The sequence below is a fragment of the Pieris napi genome, chromosome 10 (assembly GCF_905475465.1).
Source record: "Pieris napi chromosome 10, ilPieNapi1.2, whole genome shotgun sequence".
Lineage (NCBI taxonomy): Eukaryota > Metazoa > Arthropoda > Insecta > Lepidoptera > Pieridae > Pieris > Pieris napi.
The window spans coordinates 6,844,168-6,870,809 of NC_062243.1; the positions used below are offsets into that span (position 1 = coordinate 6,844,168).

At 32.9% G+C, this 26,642-nt stretch overlaps 3 protein-coding genes and 2 long non-coding RNA genes across 10 annotated transcripts; 3 read left to right on the forward strand and 2 right to left on the reverse strand.

Annotated features, from left to right (window-relative positions):
* The first annotated feature begins 675 nt into the window (after window positions 1-675).
* Window positions 676-4,141, forward strand: LOC125052941 (exosome complex component RRP41). 2 transcript variants are annotated; one of them, XM_047654041.1, is made up of 6 exons: window positions 676-914; window positions 1,460-1,532; window positions 1,881-2,017; window positions 3,244-3,448; window positions 3,886-3,980; window positions 4,051-4,141. In XM_047654041.1, the coding sequence occupies exons 1-6, from the start codon at window positions 879-881 to the stop codon at window positions 4,120-4,122; spliced, it is 618 nt and encodes a 205-aa protein (XP_047509997.1). In that variant the 5' UTR covers window positions 676-878; the 3' UTR covers window positions 4,123-4,141. The 2 variants fall into 2 exon arrangements, with proteins under 2 accessions (XP_047509997.1, XP_047509996.1); XM_047654040.1 differs by having other exon boundaries at window positions 679-1,006.
* Window positions 4,142-4,303: 162 nt separating this feature from the next.
* On the reverse strand, window positions 4,304-9,307 carry LOC125052939 (maternal protein exuperantia). 2 transcript variants are annotated; one of them, XM_047654038.1, is made up of 10 exons: window positions 9,143-9,307; window positions 8,348-8,509; window positions 8,094-8,246; window positions 7,843-7,985; window positions 7,550-7,755; window positions 7,158-7,293; window positions 6,675-6,823; window positions 6,345-6,481; window positions 5,738-5,831; window positions 4,304-5,597 (listed from the first exon to the last, which is right to left on the reverse strand). In XM_047654038.1, exons 2-10 carry the CDS (start codon window positions 8,498-8,500, stop codon window positions 5,548-5,550), a joined length of 1,221 nt encoding a protein of 406 aa, XP_047509994.1. In that variant the 5' UTR covers window positions 8,501-8,509; window positions 9,143-9,307; the 3' UTR covers window positions 4,304-5,547. The 2 variants fall into 2 exon arrangements, with proteins under 2 accessions (XP_047509994.1, XP_047509995.1); XM_047654039.1 differs by lacking the exon at window positions 9,143-9,307 and adding an exon at window positions 8,871-9,039.
* Window positions 9,308-14,879: 5,572 nt separating this feature from the next.
* Window positions 14,880-15,851, forward strand: LOC125052859. Its single transcript, XR_007117500.1, has 2 exons — window positions 14,880-15,021; window positions 15,177-15,851. It is a non-coding gene; the product is annotated as an uncharacterized LOC125052859 (long non-coding RNA).
* A 176-nt stretch (window positions 15,852-16,027) lies between these two features.
* Window positions 16,028-17,781, reverse strand: LOC125052858. 3 transcript variants are annotated; one of them, XR_007117498.1, is made up of 3 exons: window positions 17,215-17,781; window positions 16,920-17,102; window positions 16,028-16,618 (listed from the first exon to the last, which is right to left on the reverse strand). It is a non-coding gene; the product is annotated as an uncharacterized LOC125052858 (long non-coding RNA). The 3 variants fall into 3 exon arrangements; XR_007117499.1 differs by having other exon boundaries at window positions 17,263-17,332; XR_007117497.1 differs by having other exon boundaries at window positions 16,920-17,781.
* Window positions 17,782-19,861: 2,080 nt separating this feature from the next.
* Window positions 19,862-23,267, forward strand: LOC125053226 (piggyBac transposable element-derived protein 3-like). 2 transcript variants are annotated; one of them, XM_047654473.1, is made up of 4 exons: window positions 19,862-20,236; window positions 20,514-20,684; window positions 20,849-21,333; window positions 21,601-23,267. In XM_047654473.1, the coding sequence occupies exon 4, from the start codon at window positions 22,227-22,229 to the stop codon at window positions 23,226-23,228; it is 1,002 nt and encodes a 333-aa protein (XP_047510429.1). In that variant the 5' UTR covers window positions 19,862-20,236; window positions 20,514-20,684; window positions 20,849-21,333; window positions 21,601-22,226; the 3' UTR covers window positions 23,229-23,267. The 2 variants fall into 2 exon arrangements, with proteins under 2 accessions (XP_047510429.1, XP_047510428.1); XM_047654472.1 differs by having other exon boundaries at window positions 20,849-23,267.
* The last annotated feature ends 3,375 nt before the right edge of the window (window positions 23,268-26,642 follow it).

Here is a 26,642-nt window from a genome sequence, read left to right on the forward strand (position 1 = left end):
TGTAAAGGTCTCCTAAAAAGATGTCCATTTCTTTCGGTCGTATTCTCATATTTCTCTTATAATTAGAACAAGTGTAATACAAGGAATTAAAGGCTTTTTTATTAATTATTGGAATTACCATACCAATAGTAATAACATTTAAAAATATGTATGAAATAATAGATGTACGGACTACAACGGACGGAATACACCAATAGTGTGTACGGGATGTGATCACCTAAGAAAAACCCCGCAAAAAAATCTATAGAGAAGTCCTTCTCAACATCTTTAATATTATTCTTTCAACAGTAGAATTATATTTCAAGAAAGAGACAAACGTGTTTTAATGGTTACTACCTAATACGAAACATCAAATATTTAGGTAAGCGCCAGATCCTTTGTATTTAACGAGTTTTGTCTTATATTAAAAAAAACGTGTGGCCCTCGGGGACTGCAGTGGTAAAGCTATTGCATAGCATTTTTTATCAACTCATGCAATTATAATTATTAAGCTATTGCATAGCTTCTATCGCGGGCTTCGAGCGTGGAGACCGAATCCAGAAATTACGTAACGAAAAAAACCGTGCGCGTTAGAGCGGGAAAGAACGCGGTTTTTATTTTGTTCATGTTTATGTATTTTATTTTTAACTGACAAGAATTATTTATACAGTTTTGTCAATATGTCAATTATCAATTCCCACTTTCAATGTAAGCTGTAAAAAGCAAATAAAAAAAGAATAAGTAATTAAGTATTTACAGAGGTTATGTTTTCAGTTTTGTGATAACGGAAAAACTTTTATTAGATTGTACTTTTAGTTAGATATAAGTTAAAACATTCATGTAATAAAAAAAAACAATGCCCGGACCAGATTTGTTGTCGAGCCAAGGTTTGCGCCTTGATGGTCGAAGACCTAATGAGTTACGTCGAATTCGATGTAAGTTAGGTGTTTTCACACAGCCGGATGGTAGCGCTTATTTAGAACAAGGAAACACGAAAGTTTTAGCAGCCGTATATGGTCCACATCAGGTATATAATAAAATCCCTGTTAAAAAAATTCAAGAAGAAATAATTTATATATAATCCTGAAACCAACCAATCCGTCCAACTTTATACATATAAGTTTACATATATCCTCATCTTCTAGTATTGTAAATTTAATCTCACCTGCCCCACCTCAAAGTGGCTTGCAGTGACTTGCAAAACCTTAATTTACTGAAAATCATTACTTTAGTTTTATTGATATAGCAATTCAATTCCAGAATGTTTTTTTCAAATTGTCTGTGAATTAAACAAGGTATTACAGTGAACACACTTGAACCAGTGTGGAGTACTATACTGTGTGTATTATTATATTAAGGCAAAGAAAAATTAATTCACATCGTATTACATTTCAGCTAACTTCAATTTAAACTGTTTATTAGTCCTGTCCCTTTACAAATTCTTTTAACTATTTATAGTTAATGCAATTCAATATTCTAGGCAGCAAAATCAAAGATGTCTACTGAGGGAGTTGTAGTTAATTGCCAATATAGTATGGCAACATTTTCTACAGGTATATAAAAATTATTTTCTAATGTTGTATAGAATGAGTACTAATGTAGCCTTTTATCTGAATAATAGTAACATAATTGTGTTTATTCCATTGCTCATATTTCTTTGTAGGCAAATAGCTGATTGATTAATTGGATCTAAATGGCTGAACTCATGCCACACAACTATTAACAATGTCTAAAAAATGTTATAGACTTTAATTCTACTACAATTTTTAATTTTTATACACAGTTACACATTCAAAGGGAAACAAGGCAATGTGTATTATCATTGAAATACATTATTGCCAAGCAACAGTTTAAATTTTAGTATATTTTAAATTACATTATACAAGCATGTTAACTTTTAGGTGAAAGGAAAAACCGACCTAGAGGTGATAGAAAATCACAAGAAATGTCACTACACCTTAGGCAGGCTTTGTCATCTGCTATAAAAACTGAACTGTATCCTCGCTCACAGATTGATATCTACATTGAAGTATTACAGGTTTGTCTAATGTGATCCAAAATCAAAAATTTAACAAATATAGCCAGAATAAAGCACAAAAAACCGAATATATTTTTTAATTATATTAGGGTAGAGCTGTAGTTACATTTATCAATGTCACTTTTTCTACAACTTGATGAAGTTTAACAAGAATGCAAATATACCAACTAAAAGTACAGGATCCCATTGTTCGATTCTGCAGCTATTTCATTTCATTATATAGCATTTCATTTTATGAAATTAATGTTCGGGGGAGATTGCAATAAACTAGCCTATAAAAAATTAATAAAATTTTTTGATATTTATTGCAACTAATGTTTATATATTTTTAATGTTATATATGTGTTTTTATCAATTTTATTATTTAAAAATAATATGAACACGCATGTAAACGAGAAGTCTAAACTTTCCATGCTTTGTCGTTATTTCTGACATAAATATTATCATGTTAACGAATTGTCCATCTTTTCTCTTACGCTCACACTAACCTGGAACGAGAATAGTTTATTAAAGGTATGGCAACCTCTGCTTGCGGCCAATTTTTCACTGGTAATTACGGATAATCGTAAATAGGAAATATAAAACTTTAATTTTCTATAACAATTAAAAAAAACAGATCACTGTAAATTATTAAAAATATATCTGTTAACTGTTTACACCTAGCGTTGTGGCTGACTGAAAGCTAACACCCATTTTTTTTAATTAGCTACATTTACTTTAAAATGACATAAAATTGATTAAAAAAACATAGATGCAATTTATATCAACAAATTAAGTACAGGTTATTGTCGCTAATTTGTTTATAGGCAACCTATTGCCGGTAATCTATTGCATTCTCTCTCAAAAAAAATAGATAGCTGCAACATCGGGCGGAGGGATCTTGGGACCAAGTACTGCATACGATAAACTTACTTATCAAAATCGTCATTAAAACACTTTTCTATATTATTATATATTGAACCAAGTACCTCCTATACAATTCGACGCGTTTTTGACCATTGTTTTTATTTTTTATAGAGGCTAAAGATTTTAACTACAAAAATATAACGTGTGATTGGCAGAAATAACTTCTATTAACTGTAATATGTGAGATTTATAAACATTCATCAATTAATATGCGGCATCCCGCATATCCGGATTTTAACAACATTAAACACAATAGGTAACAGATGGGTTTAAAATCCAAGTATAAAATTAAAGTTTACCCTAAAAATTTATTTATGTAGGCAGATGGTGGGGCGTACTGTGCGAGTGTGAATGCAGCAACGCTCGCTTTGATAGACGCAGGTGTACCTTTACGAGCGTACGCGTGTGCGTGCACGTCGTCAGTCGCATGGCGTGGGAGTCAGCCTGAGCCTCTACTTGACGTTGGACACGTTGAAGAGGCAGCTGGAGGAGTTTGTTTAACTGTAGCAGCACTCCCCAGTACAGGTAATTCTACTAGGATGATTTCATATAAGTTCTGCCAAAAATGCGTCGTGGTACTAAGCGAGGTTTCCTGTGATTTATGAAATTTTTAGGGAGGATTTGCCAAGCTTAACCACCTTAATCTGACAGAATTGAAACTCTATTACCCAGTAGTCAACAGAGTTAACGATAAGTTTTCGTACTACAGAAAATAAATAAAAATGTAAAGCTTAGTAAACATGTCTTAATCAATAGACAGTATAGTATATCTAAATATGGTTATCTTAAATTTAACCATTAATTTATTTTAAAGATTTTTCCATAGTCATGGAAATGACCATAGATTTCAATTAGCATTCTGTTTTTGGTTCCAAATTATTTGTAACATTAGTATAAGTAGACTGAATAAATGTAACATTTACTAATAATGAACTGGTTTCAATTTTAAATAATAATTGCAGGTAGCATAGCTTTATTGGAAATGTCACATCGCTTACATATGGACTACTTTGAAGTTGTTATCAGTAGAGCAATGCAAGGGTGTCGAGATATTGAGGTAAATATATAAATATATTTTTTGTTGTATGTGTATAACGCCTGTTACAAATTAATTAAAAATATTTTAGGTTATTTTGGATAAGGCTGTGAGGGAACATTTAGCTGAAGGATGGACAAAGCAAGATATTGTTACTATATGAAATAAATGTTTTCTATTAAGTAATTTTTTTCATTGTAAAATAAGATATTTTAAAAGTGATCAAAAATAGTTCCTCTATTGTTTTCCTAGTGACCATTCCTTTAGGCATGGAAAATAAACAAAAAATAATGCTTGTTATAAAATTTTATACGATCTAATTTGCATAAAAATAAAACAAAAAATTAGACTTACATATTTATTAGAGATCTCGACAAAATAAGAAATTAAATTATATGTACAGTCTATGTTAAAACTAACTAAGATGTAAGTTAGGTACACACATCGGTAATGTGTGGTAAAACTTACAGCAAGAGTACATGCGACAGAATTAGTATAGCATTTGCAAATAAAATATAAAAAAAAACAAAAGTGGATGTTAAAATCAGTCCATCCTTTTCTTAAGATTGCACGTTTTAAATAAATAAATGTTATCTCTATATAAATAAACGCTTTCGAGTACGAATAAATAATTGTACTTCAAATAACAAAAGCTAAGGATAAGTATTTTTAAACAACCCACACGTGTCATTAGACATCAGATCGCCAAAAATAGCAATCGACAAATAAAATAATTATTCTTTTATGATTGGCTACTAATGTCAATTTTCCAATTTTAACATCTTCAAAAACGGTGTGATGCTTGAAAAATTGGCACTTAAAAAGGCAAACTGTCTAGTATTTTCAATCTTGTAGCCAATTATATAAAGATATACACAATGAGACAAAATTTCAGGTCACATGCAGATTTATTGCAGTTTTCTGAAACCCATGAATACTTGAAAACCTTAATTTTCAATATGATGGGCTAATATTGAAAACTATTGATATCCAAGTTAAAAAAAATCTAATTATCAAATAAAATAGCAACGAAAATTTTTGTCTCATCTGTAGTATGTTACCTAATTATTACTGAGTTGCTAAGGCACTCATCACTACACATTTCTAGTTTTCTAAGCATTGTAAAACGAAAACTAAAAACAGGCTAAAACTGATTTTTAACAAAAAAAATATTGGGGAATGCTGTAAAAATGCATACGGGTACTTTTCCTTTTTTTTTTAATTATTATGAATGGCATACCTCTACTACAATAATATAGGATCTTAACTTGTCTTATATTGAATAAAAAATCAGTACCAAGCATTTAACTAGTATATTAAATCACAGGGCTTGTACATGTATGCCACTGACTTAACCACTTAATTCATCTTATAGATGGCACATTCTTTATGTTATAAATATTAGCTATTTGTTGACAAGTTAAGAATCACTAAATTACTGAAAATTAGTAGTAGAGGACCCCAGGACCACCAATGCAAAACAAATAATCAATTCCGTTGTGGACTTAACCTAAGTGTATAATACGAATAAATGTAATTCACATCCGTATGGCCGATGCTAAATGATAATTTTAAAAGCTTTATTTTGTTAGTTTGCGACCACCGCCTCTTTTTGTTGATCCAAATTTGCAGTCGCATCTGGAAAATTTGTAAAATTCCTTTAGTACGGCAGTGTTTGCTATATTTAATAGATATAACATCTGATAGAGAAATATATATCCTCATCCAAGAAAATGTCAGTCCTTGGCTCAATCTAGAATTTTATGCTAAATTATTACCATTAGTCTTGACTGGAGAGTTTTGCTCAGAGCTCTTCTGGGATTCGCTGGTGCTACCCTCTGCCTCACCTGTTTCACCAGCCGAAGATGTTGTCTGTGCAAAAAACATAATTTAATGATCAAGATAAATTTGAATATTTCTCCGTATTGCGTATCTAAATTGGATAAAGACAATTTAAAATACCAAGAGGTTGAACTCCAATGAAAGAAATCTTTTGAAAATCTTTTGAAAGTTGTTTCCAGTCTTTCTATTGAATAAAATATCTAAAATATATTGTCTGAGATATTATGCAACCTTATTTATATCATGAATGTCAAAGCAAGATTATTAAATGCTTGTTTTGTTCAATAACAGAAATTAATTATCCCTTATTAAGATATGTAACAGTGGTCAGCCTGTATACTATATACATAAAACAGTTAACTGTGTTATTAGTATGTCTCTAACAATATGGGTAATATGTTAATAATGTAGCACATGCATTAGAAACTGTAAATTTAAATAAGAATTCAACTTTTATCAGAATATTGAAGAATGTATTTTGTTTTTAACATCATTAAAAATTATTTTTTTAATAAAATAGATTAAATGTTTGCAATATCTTACTCTATTTTTGTTGACCCTTGGTTTAGGTGACTTGGGTTCTTTGGCTGGATCAAAGTGGCGATCGAATATATCTATCAACTCCTTTATGTCTTCTTCCTTTGCCGATACGGAAAGTGCCGACAATTGTGTTTCTAAACCTGGGAAAAAAAAATCCACTTAGCAATAGTGTATTGACAAAGTTGTGTTTTTACATTTCAAAACTAAGCTTCTTACCAAATACTTTATTTAACTAAGTATTGAATAATTCAATAACGTTACATCATAATAACATGAAAAATGGATTAAGTATAAAAAAATATTAAACAACTATATAGATTCCTTTAGGCTCACCTGAAACCTGCCGTTCCTGCCAAGCATCTTTGAGGTGGTCATAGAGCAAGCCGGCGTCGGCTAACAGCCGTCTTAGCTGAGTGACACGCTTGCGTTCGGGTCGCGCCAGACGAAGGAGTGGCGCAAATACCGGACGGAAAGTGTTCTGTCTGTATGTTTATTTAATTGGAATCAATATTATTCACATAAAACCACAGTATGAATTAAAAAGACCATTAGTCTATGATTATTGATGATTGTGATAATTTGTAATGTAGGAATTACAGATATATCTAAGCTTGGTAATGACCAGCAGTTTTTACACAGCTTATTGAAAAATTTATTTCAAATAGAAATATTGTTATTCCACATCAATCTTTAGACCCATTTTCTAAAATCTAAAATTCTTAAAACATATTTTGATTCACATGTTGGAAAAAATCAACAAAGTGGAGAAATATACAAAATAAATTTAAGAAAATTGAGTTTGTTCAAATGACTTACCTTTCCAGCAGCTTTTTAAGCTTATCAAGTGCCTCAAGCTCTGTATGTACAGGTCGCGCCCAGGCCCGGGCTGTTTCTACCATGTCTTCACTCGCTGAAATACCCTCACCACCACCACCTACTTCTTGCTGTTCACCTAGTAAATTGTTTAAATGCTATAATAGACTCATTGGTCTAGTGGTTAGTACCCCTGACTGCGAATCCATGGGTCCCGGGTTCGATCCCCGGCTGAGACGAACATCGATGCGATGGGCATTTGGTGTTGTGCTTAGGTCTTGGGTGTTTAAATATGTATTTATATGTCTATTTATCTATAATATGTATGTATATCCGTTGCCTTGTACCCATAACACAAGCTTCACCTGCTAAGCACGGGACTAGGTGTTACTTACTTTGTGACAAATGCTCAACAATCCGATAGGCTGTTGAAGCTCTATCAAGTGCACTATCAACAGACAATGTATCTGCATCTAAAAGTACTCGAGCTAGTACCCGTAGAGAAACAGACTTCACTGTCGCTTTACATTTCTCGGCAGCCAAGGCATAACTGTCTGTGAAACCTGCTACTATGGTCTTGAAACGGTCCAACAACTTGTAACTGTAATATTAACAAAAAAAACTACTTTAAAGAAAAAGTAAACTAACCTACCCAATTTTTTGTAAAAATCAGTATAATATTTCCTACCGAGTTAAAGCCTCAAGCAACATTGTGGGGCTAAGACGTCTAGGTTCATGGTATATAAGTATGACACTGCCATCTCCTTTCTCCTTCTCCAGCCAGTCTAGGAAGTCTGTTAAGGCTGACACTTCAGACTTTGTCTTTAATATCTATAACCAAAATAAAACCTTATAACAATTTTTTTAATCATATCACTTGAACTACTGTCAACCTGAATACAAGTATACAGATGTTGACCAGATCTATTACAAGCTTACCTTATGAGTTATAGTATCTTTAAGCATCCGATACCGTCCAACAGTAACAACTCTTACATTGTGCCGACGTCTTGCTCCAGGATTCAAGTCACCATAAGGCATTATATATTGAGAGTATGTTTGCTTAGGGGTATATGCTGCTATTTGACATATCTGAAAAAAGAATTGTCAGTTCATATTTTCAGGATAAACTAAAATTCTTAATTGCAAAGCATAAATAAAAGGGAAATACAAAAAAAGCAGTAATAGCTTACCTCATCAATAAGTCTTCGGCCAGTAGTGTCCATGTCCCAACCCACAAGAGAGTACTTACCAGGTGGTAAGCCAACAGGCTTCTCAGCCAAAGCCGGCAGCACCTCAGAAGGTGCATCATTTCCATTAACCTTAGCTTCCGAAACCATTTCCATGAACACTGCCTTTGAACAGAAATTATTAGTTTTGAAGATCATTATTATAAGTTTTAATGACCATATTAAGAACAAAAATCCGTTTAAATGTACTAAATCCGTGTAAATAGAAATTAGGTAAAATTTTCAAAAACTGATTTACCAACAGGGTTGGTAGAAAAAAATACTAGAAAATGCTCTTCACATAATAAATTTTTCACAAAATGCTAGTAAACACTAGTTATTATTTTTAATCTTTATTCCACTTCTCTGTATTATTTTTTTTTAGATATTATTTAAGCAACTTTATAGCGTAATCAACTAAATGGACATTAATTGCTCCAATTATATATAAAACTTATATTTTATTAGATTAATAATTTTTTCCAACCTAGAATAATCGTACCGTCACAAGCACGCCGCTATGAAAACAAGAAGACTGCAAATCGATTAGTAATAGCAACTAGCGCAGACTTGTAGAGCCATAGTCATAGTAACCAAAATACATAGTCACCATACAAAAACATTAACTCGTTATCTATTTTAATGTGCTTATAACGCGAATATCGATAAAAATAAATAGAAAATAGGACACGTGGCGATCATTTTTGAGGACATTTTGCCCCACCCCATTATGTCAAAATAAAACAATAATTAACTCACTTTATTCTGATGATATCTATTAAAAAAATATATGACTATTTATCTCAAACAACGAGACAAATATATATGCTGGAGTAACGGCAAAAAGAAGTATTTTTTAAAAATATCACAAATACCACAGCACGTGTGCCGCAATCGGAAAAACGCCAAAGATTTACTTTTTTTATTTTTGGCTTTTGCTACTATAAACTTGTCAATACCATCTGGCGTCTTGTGTTTATGAATACGATAGATAAAAATTACTAGCAATTTTTTAGTTCTACTCTATAGTTTCATATTTATCTGACTTACCGGTGTCACTTACATTCGCTCTTTAATGGTGCGTTCCACTAAGCGCTCACGACGATCAAAATGCTCCTTTAGCCATTCCAGGGGGTCTAGCCATATTGGTGTCGAAAAGTATTCTACATACACTACCGCTTTTGCGTAATTGTACTGTCGAAAACGCTTCGTTCGTAGCCAAGAGGCATGTCGATACATTACCGCAAAGTCGACACCGTAGATGCGAGCTGCTGTTCGTAGCACCTTATTCCGTCATATTGTCTCTGGATTAAATGTATTCCTAATGTCAGATTCTTGGCGGGAATTTGAAAAAGCGCGGTTCAATTTTTTTTCAAAATTGTATTTTAATTAAAATAAATATTATTTCTTTGTAAATAACAGTATAAATTGGCAAATTAAATATAAATATAGTGAATAAATAATTAAAATGGAAGGAAACGAGGGGGGCGGGTTTGACCCGCCCACCTCAAAAAAGAGACCACGACGGCGGTTAGAAGATCTCCAAGATGTTTCTGATGCTGGCGGCGGAGGTGGTGAGAAAGACTCTTATATGGCATATCGCAAGCCCAATTATAAAAGGTTATATCCTGAAAATTCTATTAACACAGAATTTAAGGTTTTCATTCAGAGCAAAAATATACAAGACAAGCTGGGAAATAAAAGCCCAATATATTTGAATCAGATATTTTCCGATATTAAAGGTGTGGTGGCAATAAGGCGTATTGGCGCAAATAAAATTGTTGTGATCTTCAGACAACATAATACAGCTAACAATTTGATAAATAATAACAGCTTTCTTGATAAACACGAAATGAGAGCATATATTCCAGCAGCTCAAATTGAGAAAACTGGTATTATCAGATTTGTGCCCACAAATATTACAAATAGAGAACTATTTGCTAAATTGACTTCTACAAATGAAATAATAGCAGTTAGGAGATTTGTAAAAAAAATAGGTAATGAATTAGTCAGAACACAAACTGTAAGTATCACATTTCTGGCAAATACTTTACCTGAAAGTGTACAATACGACTTATTTTTTTATAGAATATTTGAATATGTTCCTCCTCTGCAACAATGTTTTAAATGTCTTAAATTCAATCATTTTGCAAAAATATGTAATGGCAAAGAGCGTTGCTCTATTTGTTCAGGTGAACATTCCTATAAAGACTGCAATAAGCCAAATGAGATTTGCTGTGCTAATTGCAACGGACCTCATTTAGCTATTTCTAAATTGTGTCCCATTAAAATGAACAAAACATTAGAAAAGAAAAATAAAATAACTTATGCAAGCGTTGCCATTACAAAAGATAATGATGAGTTCCCTCCTCTTCCACCACGCTCCAACCCTATAAATAAAAAAGTAATTAATGTAAATAAAAAACCTAATGTAAAACATGTAAATAAATCTGTAAATAGTATTAATGATATAAAATTACAAATAATTGAAAACAGTGATGTACTTATGGCCCTGGTACAAACACTGGTTCAAATAGGTAATAAGATTGATAATGAACCCGTCACTGCAACTTATATAAAAGATATACTTATTAAGAATCTGTCAACATAATGGATACACAACCATATATAACACACTCTCTACGTATTGCGCAATTTAATGTTCAAGGTGCAAATAATAAAAAACAACTTCTTACAAAATTCTTAAATGAAAAAAATATTGATATTTGCTTACTAAATGAGACATGGTTAAAAGAACACCATTCTTTTTATATTTCTGGTTATAATTTCTACAATAAAAATTCAAAAAATCCTCGTAATGGTGTAGGAATATTAATTAAACCATATTTGAAACATAATGTCATAAATACTACTTTTTATGAAGATATACAGACAATAGCCATAAGTATATACACAGAAAATACTAGTATATCTATTCTTTGTGTGTACTGTCCTCCGTCCAGTAGGAATATAAGAATGAATAGATTGCACAATATTATAAGAGGATTACCAAAACCTATTTTTGTTAGTGGTGATTTCAATGCACATCATATTGCTTTTGGATGCCTGTCTACGAAAAGTCGAGGCAATAACTTATATAATATAATTGATGAATGTGATTTATATATTTTGAATAATGGTAGTTTTACTACAGTAAATTATCCTACACGCAACCCCTCAGCAATAGATGTAAGCTTTGTTAGTCCACAGGTGGCTCCACTTTGTGAATGGTATGTACATGATGATGCTATGGGTAGTTATCATTATCCAACCATAACAAACGTTACAATGTGCATTGAAAGATACACAATTAATAAACATGTTGACAGATTTCTATATGATAAAACAGATTGGACAAAGTATAGCGAATTGTCTGGTTTGGTCTTCCATGACATGATGGTTAGTGAAGAGAATCCAATGAAATCCTATGATGAGTTTTGTAGTCGACTTAATAAACTCAAACTAATGGTAGTTCCTAGATTCACTAGGACTAACTTTAGGAGTAGACCACCAGCCCCCTGGTGGAACAGTATATGTGAACAAGCCGTTATAAAATCATATGAAGCCCTGAAATTGTATAGAAACAATTCAACAGAATATAATTACATCAACTATAAAAGATTAGATGCTTTAAAAAAACGCACTATAAAGGAGCAAAAAAAAATCAGTTGGATTGGTTTTTGCAATAGTTTCAATAGAACTACACCCATCAGTCAAATATGGAATCTCATTAAAAACTTTAAGGGAATCAGAACTGGTAATAAATCATATAGGGATGAATTTGTACAGCCACTTTTAGATAAGTTATCAGATAATAACAATTTACTTGATTCAGATTCATTAGACAATTATTTTAATATTAACAATGAGAATCCTCAATCAACATTTTTACTGGATTCTTTTTCATGGTCTGAACTTTTAATGAGTATACAATCTAGAAGAAATACTAGTCCTGGTTTAGATGATTTTCCATATTTATTAATAAATCATTTATCTGAATCCGTAAAAAAGATATTTTTGAATATTCTTAATAATCTCTGGCATAAAAAACTCATACCAAGTTCATGGAAAACTCAATGTGTAATACCTATATTAAAACCAGATAAGTCACCTGAACAGATTAGTTCCTATCGTCCAATCTCGTTATCATCATGTATTGGAAAAATATTTGAAAACATGGTAAAATCTCGACTTGACTGGTATGCAGAATCCAATAATGTCATACCACATATTCAATATGGCTTCCGTAAAGGAAGAAGCTGTGCCGATAGCTTCATTTCTCTGATATCCGACCTGAAAAATGCAAAAAACAATAAATTACACACAGTTTGTGTATTTTTAGATGTGCAAGGTGCATTTGACAGTGTGGATCCTGGCATACTGGTGAAGGTACTCAGTAATTCTGGTATACCAGGACAATTATCTAAATGGATTTATGATTTCCTTAATAACAGAATACTATATGTTAGGCATAACAATATCTTGTATGGACCTAGAACTGCATCAAAGGGTACTATACAAGGTGCAACATTATCGCCCTTGTTATATAACTTGTATACTTGTGAGATATGTAAATATGTGAATACTAAAAATGTAAATATACTTCAATTTGCAGATGATTTAGTGTTGTATAGTTCTGATGTAAATTTAACAGTAGCCATTGAAAATGTTAACACTGGATTAAAGCAGTTAAGTAATTATTATCAACACAGATTAAATTTGAAAATAAATGCTGCCAAAAGTAATGCCATGATATTTGGAAAGGACACACCAATAGTGGATGTTGTATATAATGGTGATGTCATTCAAAGAGTCACCTCACACAAATTTTTGGGTATTATCATTGACCAGAAGCTGTCATTTGAAGAACATATTAAATATGTATCTAGAAATGCATTAAGAGGTGTTAACATTTTAAGATGTCTAGCAGGTGTTTCATGGGGTGCAGATCCCAAAATACTTTCTATATTATATAAATCTATTGTAAGAAGTCATTTTGATTACAGTTCTCTGGCTTATTTAAATAGCACTCATACACATAAATTGGATATATTGCAGAACAGGGCTTTGAGGATCATATCAGGAGCAATGTGTTCGACTCCCATAAGGGCCATGGAAGTCGAAACTAATATTATGCCATTGATATTGAGACGTCTTATGCTTACAGAAAGATACTGTCTGAAACTATTATCATCAAATAATTTACAAATTATAAACAGGATAATACCTCACCCAATCAATATAGATGGTCCTCTCACTTCACCAAATGATCTTCTGACAGGTACATCTCCAACTTTGTGCCAGATCTTTACAGAAATACAATCTCATTATTCAAACATCAAAAAACATTCTCACTGGTCGTGTTACACTCATTCATACAGTTGTATCACACATCCTATTACGATTCTATCAAATTCAATTGAAAATAATTCAGACTTACTGGCTTTCAAAGAAGAAAATAACAAGTACTATACTATATATACTGATGGCAGTAAAGGCAATGATTTTGTGAGAAGTGCGGTATATGATTCCCAAAAAGATGTTGCTCAAAGCTTTGTTCTAGATAAAAACTGCTCCATATTTACAGCAGAGGCATATGCAGTTTTTGCAGCTTTAAAATCGATTACTTCTATAAACAATTGTAAATATTTTCTAATTTTGACAGACTCTTTGAGTCTTTTAAATAGTCTTAAGCATGCTACTCTTAATAATTTTAAAACCAATTATATTCTCTATTTAATTAAAGATACTGTCTTGCGGTTGTATAAGAAAGATGTAACTATTGCCTTTATGTGGGTACCCTCACATAAAGGTATTACTGGTAATGAAATAGCAGACAAAGCTGCATATGAAGGGATTAACACTCTTAATGTCAGAAATGTGGTACATGTTCCTATGACCGATTATTATTATAATATAAATAATTCAATAAAAGATATATGGGCAAATTTATGGAAAGAAGATCAAAAACTTAAAGGAAAATGGTATGGAAGTATACAAGAAAATTTACTGAGAAGACCCTGGTATGAAGATTATGAGTTGGATACAGTTAGTCGTGAGTTCGTTACCACAATCAACAGATTGCGTTTTGGTCACAACACTACACCCGCACACCTCGCTAAACTTAATATTATAGATAACAATGTTTGCTCTTTCTGCACTAACGAGATCGCAGATATGAATCATATTTTTTTTAAATGCCAAAACCAAATTTTCATTTTTAATAGACTACTATTAGCAAGTGAAATAATGGAAGTTAGTGATCCCTCCCGCCGCCAGTTGTGTGATTTGCTCAAAAACAAAAAGTGTTATAGTGCATTATATAAATACGTTAAAAATACTGTAGGGAAGATTTAAGAAAACAAGTGGAATGTTGGAATAAGAATAACATGTGAAATTAAATGAAGGAAAATAAGTGAAATTTAGTGACCGAAAATAAGACTTGGCTTAAAGGTCTCGTTACCAGGCCATAAAATTAAAAAAAAAAAAAATTCCTAATGTCACTTTTATAAACAAATAAAAGTTAAAACTTAACAATATTATTGTAAATTTGCAATTGGAAGCTGCAAAAGGGACATTAGAATGTCAGAAAGGTCGGACCAATTTTCAATTTAAGTGGAATTTACGGAAGGTGCAAAGTGAATATATGAATTTTAATTGCATGTTTAAATTAAATACCAATGTTTCATGTTTTCTCAGAAATTTAAGGCTACAAATAAATACAATATTTTGAAATTGCATAATCGCGATATACTTATAATAATTAGTAGTACTCATTCTTTGATATTTTTAGGATTTGACCTCACAACTAATCTGCAAAATGAAGAAGCAACATATTTTGTTACCGCTTAGAAGAAACAATAGAAATAGTACTGTGGATTGATAAATAAAGAGTGAAAATAAGATTGATTAGAAGTTGATAAAGTCCAAGGAATTAAAAAACAATAGAAAAAAAACGTAGACTAGTGTGAACACTGATATTAGAGTTTAATTTAAGCTTTAATTAGGTTTGGTGTTTGTGCTTGAACATTTTTAATGTCAATTTGAAAGCAGATTTTTATATAAGTGTAGATTTTATTAGTGATTTGCTACTAGTTGGAATTATCTCTGTTTATGTCCATCAAACAATTTCAGTTTAAGTTAGAGTCATAAAGGTTGATTGTTTATAATAAATTTATACTTTTAGAAAGTGAGAATTGAAAAGCAGCAAGTACTCAATGAAATGAAAAGAGGGATTAATCAAAATTATAAAATAGAAACTTAGTCTGGTATGAAATTATAACCCTTAATCAACCTTTGTTTCCATATTGATGCTCCAACATCTTAGATATAAATTTAAGTTTGATTCTGATTTAAAGTTAATATTTATGTCAATTAACTTTTGGTTATATCAGTGATATGCTACTAGTTTATATGTAAATGCAAATTCTGTTTAAGTAAGAAATGAATAAACATTGTATGTTATGTATTTGTCAGTTTTATTTTTGGTAATTTACCTATGTCTTTAGTAGGAAAAACCATTAAAGTGGTTAACAATATTAGTTTATTTTACAAGAATATACAGATAATGCATATATGAATGACCCGTACCTACTAATAGTTAGGAATATTAAACAAACAGGTAGCAAAATAAAAATGTTTCAGTTATGGTTATTTTTTATTAAAATAAGGCACCAAATATCTTCCTTAACATAATGCAGTCTACATAGAAAAATAAGCATATGTAACAACTTATTAAACAATACAGACATTACTACTGAACACACACAGGTGCACCAAATTCAATGCATTACTACCTAAATATAGATGTATTCATATATATGTAGATAATTAACTAATAAATGCAAGTGTTAATTTGCAGCAATGTCAATATCTTGGTTGTGTGCTGTTATAAACAAAAAATTGTTCAATTCATAAAACCTAACGTTAGATGTTGTGATGATTTCATAAAATTACTATGATACCTACAATTACTATGAATACATCTTGGGCGATTAAAATAATAGTGATTGTTTCCTTAACACAACAATTGTAAATAATAATAGTTATTGTAAAGATATAATTCTTTCCAAAATCTACAAATGCAGTTTGTTTATAATAATATCTCATTAACATTCAAACTGCTGAACTTATTAAGATTAAATGTGGAAGAACATAGTTTCAGTTACTGTTTCCTGTTCTTGAGGTAATGTTACTTAACCAACCATTATTTCATACTCCATAGCTTCTCTTTTTCTGAAAAGAAAATATTTTAGTTAGTACTTTTATCCAATAGAAAACTGACAAACTAAACTGTAAGATCGGTCCAAGGTTTGTTCAATAGGTAACTTTAGTATTAAAACTCTTTACTTAATTTTAAACTTAAAAATATACTTAATTTGTCACTGCTGCTTATTGTCAATTAAAGGTTTTAATAACCAAACAATGTCAGTAACTCCCAGGGGACTTGAATTCAAACTTCTCATTCATTAACAATATTATAATAACTTCTCTAGTATATTAACTTAGTAAATAATTAAAGAAAATATCTGCTTACCATTACTTAGTATTGCTCACTAGATTTTATATATCCAAAGTTCATGAAGTATAAATCCACTTTAATTGATTAATTTAAATCAATATTATATCATTAGCTTCTATTATAATTACAATAAAATATATTTACAACTTCTAATATAGGTATCATTCTAAATAGGTTCATTAGTGACTGCTTTCTCATCTGAAATATACAAATAAAATGTACAATCATTTTACTTTGTGATTACATAATATAAGCAATATTAAATGGTATATGTATATCTACAAATTAAAGAACAATTTCATGAACTTACATGCAATATAAATATCAATAAAAGATATCCAATATAAACAGAATTTACCTCTACTAATTTGCTGATTTTCTTGATATTTTCATATTTATCTGTGTATATTATGTTATCCTCGCATTGATTCATAGAAAAACTAAAACTCTTAACTTAAAAATATTAACTCTAGTTTAAATTATTATAATTACACGAGAACGTTAAAAAAATACAGATAACAAATTAAAATCATTTCCTTAAAACGTCCAAAATATGACCATGTTTTTAAAACGGTAGCCATTAAAGATGGCAATAGTTGTACTGAATTATTGCAAACAGCAGCTTTTGAGATCACGCTAAAACATGGCGGAAAAACACCGTTTTTTCTACACTGCCGAAACATTAATTGGCCGTTGGCTACCGAATAGCGTTAGCGTTAATGTGTGTCTTTTCGTAGCACTGTCATGGCGTCGCTTATTGTATCCCGACTCACGCCTATAAGGCCTAGGCTACCGACTGTCGACACGAGCTGTCATTTTCATACAAATTTAGTTTTCGACTTTCTACATACACTACTGTTAAGCCATCTTGGCTAGACCCCCTAGGCTACCGACTGTCGACACGAGCTGTCATTTTCATACAAATTTAGTTTTCGACTTTCTACATACACTACTGTTAAGCCATCTTGGCTAGACCCCCTGATACCGACCGCGGTCGTTGTGGTCACGGCGAAAACGTCACTTATGACGTCATGACTAATGCTCACGCAACGCTCACAACGACCCATCTAAAGACCATAATATTATTATATTCAAAGCTTAAAGATGGCGACAAGATAAATCACATTTTCATAGTCAATAATACGAGGCCTAAGTTGTCGGTTTTCACGATTATAATTTTTTATAATTGCATCCCATTCTTCATTTGAGCTAGATGAACTAGTTTCTGGAGCTTTATTGCGATGCATAAGCAAATATCCAACTGCCGTCAAAGCCATTTCGATTATATTTAAACTTAAGTTGTTTGATAACTTCACCAAAATTATTTATAAAATATTCAATTATTCTTCACTTTCAACATAAATAAATTTAAGTCACAAATATTATAACTTATTGTTTATGATTACCTAACCTCCTTAAAATTCTACTATTTTCAAACTTGACATTTGTAATATTTACATGAACGCCCGAAACGCTCCATAATCCATTCCACTTGAGTTAACGACAGTAACATTCACAATCAAGTGGAATGGGGAAATCAGCGGTCGTGAGCGTGAGCGTTGTGAACGCTTAGTGGAACGCACCATAAGTGCCCTGTAAACGATCAAATTTGCTTGACAAATTTGTTTGTCAAACTTCACGTTTTCATCAAACAATAGCTTAGACGATCAAACCAAATAACAAACAAATTTGTTAAATTTCTATTAGATTCTGGTTTCTCCTTTCGTAAAGGCTGATTTACACAGGGTCAGTAGACAAGTCAGTCGCAGCGCCAATGTCGGCGCCGCGACTGACTTTAACTGTTTACATGAAGTAAGTAGTAGTGGTGCGTTTCTCACGATGAGCACACATGTGTGAAGTCAGTGGGAAAAATGAATTCGCGAAAACAACTGGAACGACGATTTAATTATTATATATGATGGATTTTTGTATCTTGTCGAGTTCTAAATAATATGTAGCCCTTATGGCTTTAATTTTATTTTTTACTTCAGTAGAAGTGAGCCCTTCGATTTGCATTTTGACCGCATTTCTTTATTGCGGTAATTTAGGGATTTAATATCCCAAAGGCCCTCGTTTTAGCCATATAATTGCACCAATTTTAAGGTTTCGTCTTCGCTAAGCTTCATTTTTATCGCCAGCGAAAAAATCATGGTCACTCTACAACGCAGCGGCAGTGACTAACCACGCACTGACTTGTCTGTTTACACGGGGTTTCTTTGGATGGCGCGGGGGTTCGCGGGTGGCGGGGGGCGCCAACTGACTTTAAAATATTCATGTCCGAATATTCAAGTCAGCGCTGACTTCAAGCCACTGTACTGACTTCAAATCAGTTTACACAGGGTTTTTTTCGGGTCAGCACTGACTTGCCTCGAATTTGTAGTCAGTTACTGACCCTGTGTAAATCAGCTCTAACGTGACGTCGCCGTGCCGAGCGCTTAAACAATGAGTAATTCAGATGACACATTTTAGCATTGACTCTAGCACTGTGTATCAAGACAAAAAAAAGAAGACGATGGAGTCGAGGATGGTTGAAATTAAGAGATATATTCTCTTGTTCTTGTCCATATAAACTTTTGATTTTATTTTCCATAACATCGGCATATCACGATAAACAGATATGAAATGCAACATAAATTCTTTGTTCGTAATATTGCCACTCATATCGTCACTGAGCGTAGTGTCCTCCATGATGGCAATACAACGAATGAGATCTTGTTTGACAAACACCGCCGTACACGTTCAAACCTGTTTGTCAAACTCGACATAAATCCAGATTTTCATCAAACACGACAAACACGTAGATTGTTTGAAAAACGCCTCAAACACAGCAGTACACTATCAAATAATTTGACAAACACGTAAAATTTGACAAACAATTTGATCGTTTACAGGGCACTTAAGGGGGGATAACTTTGTATGGGAGAAGGAGAAATAAAATACCTATTTTGGCAGTTATTGCCACTGTCAAGATATAAACATTCATGCTTAAATAAATTTTCTAATAGCAACATTGTCCTAGAACCTAGAGGCTAGAATTTAGAAAACCAACATGGCGATTTTACATCAAGGTTGGTGTTGTTGTGGCCCGAAATTTTGTTTTTCCATGCTATTTCGTCATTTTCCCAAACTACGAACGACGAGTTGAGTTTTTATTCCTCCGTTTATGTTTTGTGCCCGTTTTGAGATAGTGACTCTTGAAATCTGAAAATGTCGGCCGCTAAAGAAAACCGAAAAGAAGACAGTCGCAGGTGTTCGAAGTGTGGCAAATCCACGGCAAAGGAAAACGTTTCTTTGTTTCGTTTTCCAAATCCCGGAGTTGGGAATCTTTTGCGGTACGTACTAAACTAATTAACTTCTTTGTTAACATCACATCAAATCGATTGACAATATTTCAACCTATACGTCAACGTTGGAACTTTTTTTGCATTCCCCAAGAAAGCGGTCAACAACGTTTGGTCTTTGTTACAACTGTCAAATTGTCGTGGTTAAAATACAATGTAGTTCAAGTTCTAGTCGATGGAACCTACGCCTTGAATTTGACAAGAATAATTACGTGCTTCTTACTCCTTACCTTTGATATCTACTACAATTATGCCCGTTTATTTTCAGCTGCACCCTGTGGGCAAAATACCTTTTCCCTCGTATGAACAGCACACTTCAATAGCTTTTCAAAAAAAGCTGTGTGCTGAGCACAGGATGCTGTGCCAAAATCACTTCCACGAAGGTGATTTTACAGATGGCACTAAAAAATCATTGCTAAGAACTGCAGTTCCCCATGAGGTAAGTTGTGAACTTTACTCACCATTGTATTTAATTTAACCAAAATTTGTTACAATTTAAACATAGTAAGTAATAGTTTGAAGTATGTAGGCCTACCTACATAAACCTAAAAACATTACAATAGTAAATGAGGACTGTGACTTGATTTATTCTTGTAATTACAGATTGGACCTGTATTGAAGAACCACATAATATTGAAGAGGACAATGCAGAAATGCAAGCATGCGCATATGTCTGCGAATTTTTAATTAAAAAAATATGCAGTGTTAATAATTGTGAGATGTGCAAGCATATTTTTGTATCCACAAATGTGGAAAAAGTCCACACATTTGTAGAATATAAAGAATACAATGAGTTAAAAAAAAGTTTGCACTATGCAAATAAATCTATTATATCATGTGTTGAAAAGTGTGCAACATTAATAAATTCATTTATTAACCCCTTCAGTCCTGGCGTCCATGTAAGTGGACATGCTCGTAAAACACTCATTATATTGTTCGGTTTTATCAAAAGTCGAATATAAACAATGCTAGAAATCCGAGAAGTACTTAGGATCGTAATATTATAAACAACGTTGAAGAAATGTGATGTTGTTAGGTAGAAATATTTAATCAAGTGTAGTGAACAGTCATGGACAGCCGACAAGCACGTAAGTTTATTTTTGTTTTATTTTTATTGAACATAGCTGTTATGTATAAAGTTGAATTATTTTTTTTCTCAAAGAATAGTGTTCATTTTATATGCAGACATAATAATAATCATGAATCTTTGTATCTTACTATGTGAAATCTGTACTTATTGTCATGTCCATTGTAATGGACAACAGGTTCCAATAGATAAATTTGAGCATAAACCTTTATTGCGATAAGTTTGAATAAAAAATACTATTTTTTATTACTTTGTTATTATTTTTCAGGTTTTGACTTATCCAGGCAACGAGATGTTGACAATTTGCTCAACATTCTTGAAAATGGGACCTTGTCTGATATTGACGAAGAAAGCGATGATGAAATTCTACAGAATATTTCAAAACCGCCGCCTCGTGTAGGCAGTAATATCGTCCTCCCCAACGAACCTTTGATAAATGAAGAAGAAATTGAACACCAACCAAAACCAGAAGAGCCAATTCCTCAATCCAGTCGACAGCCTAAAACGCGTAAAGCGGATATAACTTGGAGAAGACATTTAGAATTCAATCCACCACAGTTTACTTGGACAGCTCCTTTGCCATCTGATATAGAATCTCCACTTTTACCAATTGAATATTTTTTTAAATATATCCCTGAAGCTCTAATAGATGAGTTTGTTTTCAATACAAATCTATACACCACCATAAAAGAAGTGCGGAATTTCAAGCCATGTAATGCAACAGAAATGAAAGTGTTTTTTGCTCTTCATATTATTATGGGAAATCTAAAGTTTCCACGTATACGATTGTCTGGAACTCGACTTGGAGCAAACACTAAGTGTTGATGAGCAAATTGTTCCTTTTTGAGGAAAACTTGACATCAAACAGTATGTCAAAGGAAAATCAAAATATTCATGATTTGTGGCAAGAGTGGATTAGTATATGATTTCATCATTTATCAGGGAGCAAGTACGAACCTGGATAAAAATGATATCGCAAGATATGGAGCATCTGCTTCATATGTAAATGCACTGGCAAAGCGAATAATTAGCCCTGGACATTATTTATTCTACGATAATTACTTTTCCAATTACCTTTTGTTGCAAGACCTTAGAGATAGACAAATTTATGCTGGAGGGACAATCAGATTAGACAGGTTTGGAAAACCCCCTCTCATTACAGATAAAGAAGGAGCAAAAAAGCACCGAGGATTTTCTGACCAGGTAACCAATAGTTCGAAAGATGTGGTGGTCCTGAAGTGGATGGATAACAAAGGTGTCATCTTAGCATCCAATTTTGTTGGTGTTGGAGAGCAAGACGAAGCTCGAAGATGGAATAAAGTATCCAAGTCGTATATATCTATTCCACGCCCTGAGCTAGTAAGGTTATATAATAATGGAGTGGGAGGAGTAGATAAAACAGATCATCTAATAAGCCTGTACCGTATTTTTATTCGATCGAAAAAATGGACGCTTCGTATGATATTCCATGCCATCGATTTATCACTATCTAACAGTTGGTTGGAATATCAGGCAGACTGTGCCATGTGTAAGATACCTGAGAGAGATATTCTGGATTTACTCCATTTTCGGCAGCGCGTAGCAGATTCGCTGTTAAAAATGGGACTGCCACTAAACAACAGAAAAAGAGGACGTCCATCTTCTGGAAGTAGCAGTCCCATAAGCATTCCAACATTTCCACAAACTCGACGACGTCAAGTTGAAATGAGACCAATACCTGAAGTTCAGTACGACACTGTTGATCATCTGCCAGAATACGATAAAAAAAAGGAAGCTACTAGATGTAAAAACCCTGAATGCAAGGGCAAAACACATGTTTATTGCCTCAAATGCGAAATCCATCTCTGTTTCACTAGTGAAAGAAATTGTTTCCGTATTTTTCACCAAAAATCTTAATTTAATTAATATGTTAGAAACTAAACATTTTCATTGATACATAGTTTTTTTATTCAATAACCTATCCTATATAGGTATGAGATAAAATAGTAACATTCTAAATAAAACAACTTGATAACGGATTAAAACGCGATTTATACTATTTATGCCGACGTTGTAAAATAATTTAAATGATACTTGCGTTAATAAAAGACTAAATTGTTGTGAACTAAATTAAATATTAATTTATTATTATAAATCCGGGTACACGTCATTGAGAAACAACACTTAGAACCTGACGTCCATTTCATTGGACATAAAATTTTCTAGAAAACTGTAAAAGGAAAATTATATGTTTTAATGAAAATATGTTCTTTACACTCTAATCAGCTAATAAAACATAAAAAATATTTTTTTTATCGTCAATATTTAATTCAGGTCCGAAGGGGTTAAAGAAAATAGTCACAAACGTAATTTAAAAACAATTGCAAAGGAAATGGTGCTCCAAAATGTACATTTTGATTGCATAAAAAAATGCGAACAACATGGCAGATTAAGCTTCAGCATCTGCACTCAAACGCAATATGAAGATAATTATGCATAAATAATAATTATTTATGCATAATTATCTTTATTATTCAAAGTTTCAGTGTATATCCTGATGCTTCTCAATGTAAATACCGTTTCTTAAGTGTTTTCGTGGTACCGTTTTTTTAAAAGTGGTAATTCGACCACGACTATGAACATTACAGAATTATGTTGATTCCGTGTCCAAATAATAATAAGGATCCATAAAAGTGAAATATTAATTCAATGAAAAAACGTTTTTGTTTTATTTCAAGATCATTTGTTAAATATCTAGTGGTCTTTTGAGTTTGAGTTTCCCCATTCATTTGAGTTTCCTTACAAATGAAATGGCCTATGCATCCGAAATTAATAAATTTCTGGCCTCTGGGGATCCTGGACCTGCCGGCAATTCAAATTTTTGCCGCCAGATATTCAAATATTGCCGCCACTTGTAGTTTTGGATGGGTTGATAATAGGTGGCGATACATTCGCGTATCTTAGAATCTGTGTTCCTAGTCGTTGTTCTTCCTTTAGGTAATTGTGTTCTGTGACTCTTAGGCTATGTTCACATGTAACGCGCGTCAACGCGCGATCAAATTTGAACTATAAATAGTATGTCTAACGCAAGAACTCATCAGTACCAATCTAGTGGATATTATGAAAAAGATACAGGATGTAGATTTTTTCGAATTTTAATAAGAATTAGTAAAAAAAGTCAATTTTCATATAAAAACCAAAATAAATCATAACTCTGCAGGGGTTGACCTTAGAGACCTCCCGTAGAACAATTTTTTGCCGCTGATGACCTCATCTATCTCCTATTTGCGTTTGATCCACGACTTTTTGGCCACCCTGTATAAATTACCAGCCGGCCATCTTGTTAACCCTCCGATACTGAGTAGTTAACTTTTTTGACTAATGGTTAGATATTTTACCACTGGATGCTCTTACCACGGATCAAAATCGTGATATTTAACAAATAGTAAGGATTTTTAACCAATAGTTGAGTTAACTACGGATCAAAAAACCGGCCCTTAAAGGGGCCTCATAGCCTAGCGGTCTTATTAAGTGGAAGCTAGGTGAGGGGTACCGGGTTCGATTCCCTGTTCGAGGGCAAGTTTTAATTAATTTAAATTTGTTCTCGGACTTTGGGAAGGTTGTGCGGTACCGGGTGAGTGCCTAAACCGTACATGGAAGACATGGTCGAATTTCTAAGGCAAAAAAGAAGAACGAATTATAAAAATCTTATACTTGACGCTGGCTAATGCACAAACCGTGCTAGAGCCATAAAAAAAACTATAGTTAAAATAGACATCGAAAAACGCATTTACGATTTTACTACTGGTTAGTCATTTATAGACCAGGGTAGATAATTTTTGAAACCAAAAAAAATTACAGTAGGATGAAACCCATTAGAAAAGGAGGGGAATATGATCAAAATGAAAGGAAAAATAAATTACGGTCGATCTGAGGTCGGGAAGGGGAGGGGGGGAATTTTAAGGGTAAAAAACGGTTTATCTCGATTTCCGGCAAAACTTCTACTCCTATCGAAGAAAGTTAAATGGCAAAGTTGTAGACAATAAAAAGATCAACAGCTTTTGTATTTGCAATTTTTTCACATAACCTCAAAATTTAGGTGAAAAATTCAAAAAACCAAGTTTTTGGTTTTTTATTTATATCTTTTTCAAAAAAAAAATTTTTCTACGAAATTTGGTGGGTTGGGCCCCTACCCCTTCCCGACCTCAGATCGACCGTAATTTATTTTTCCTTTAATTTTTATAATATTATTCTCCCTTTCCAATAGGTTTCATCATACTATTATTTTTGTCACTTTTTATTTATTTTAAAGGCTATCTGCACTGGTCTATTAACTATAGTTAATGTAACAAATGATTATTCCATTTTTAACTACGGATCAAAAAACTGGCCCTTAGTATTAACCATGAGTCATGACTCGCGTATGTTAAAAAGGTATAGTTATTCATAATATCTCTAATACATACGGAGGCATACTCAGTATAAGCAGCGGTACGTAAGTCTAGCGCTGGCCGATACGTGGAGGGGATTGCTGCGCATGTGTACTGTCGCGCGGGGGACAAAATGCGACTGGACTACTGGAGAGCCAATCGACGCTCTTCATTCCGCTAGCCCCCCTCAGGTACCTTATTTTTTACTTCTGCGCAATAACAGTCAGCGCTAGAGTTTCGTGCCGCTACTTATACTCACGCTACAGTTTGAATTCTGAATCTTATCCTATGCGAATATCTCGACTCTGAGGATAAGGCTATGTTCAGATGGCAAAAACTTGACGCGCGTTTTCAAATCGCGCGACTAGACATTAATCGAAAGTTGTTTAATCTTGTCCATCTCCATAATAACTAATGCATCAGGTCGTCCAAATCTTGCTTCCAAGAATGACAAAATCTCTCCACGCTCCACATCTGCTATAAACAAAGAAATAGCAGCTTCCTTGGCTGCCCCTTTCAGGCTTCTTCTTAGCCGCACCAAATTTTCCAATTTAGAGAAATTACTGCTAGTTTCATTATATGCTGCTCTAAACGCTAACCACTCACTACTTGCCCCGCTAAAAATTGGTAATTCGAATAGCGTTTTTGGGCTATGCATCGCTCGTGCAGCTTCAGTAAGCGCAGATACGAGTGTCTTAATATCGAGCTGCTGATTCGAAGTTGTTTGAGCGTCATGATCGTTTGAATCCAACCAATCTCTAACTAAACTATCTCTCTCTCTGAAGCCTTTATTTTCCACCAAGCTATCCATCTCACTACCCTACGCTTCAATAGCCGCTAATTCAGCTTCAGCAAAAGCAGCTGTAGCGCGAGCCTCTTCTATTCTTGCAGCTGCTAATCT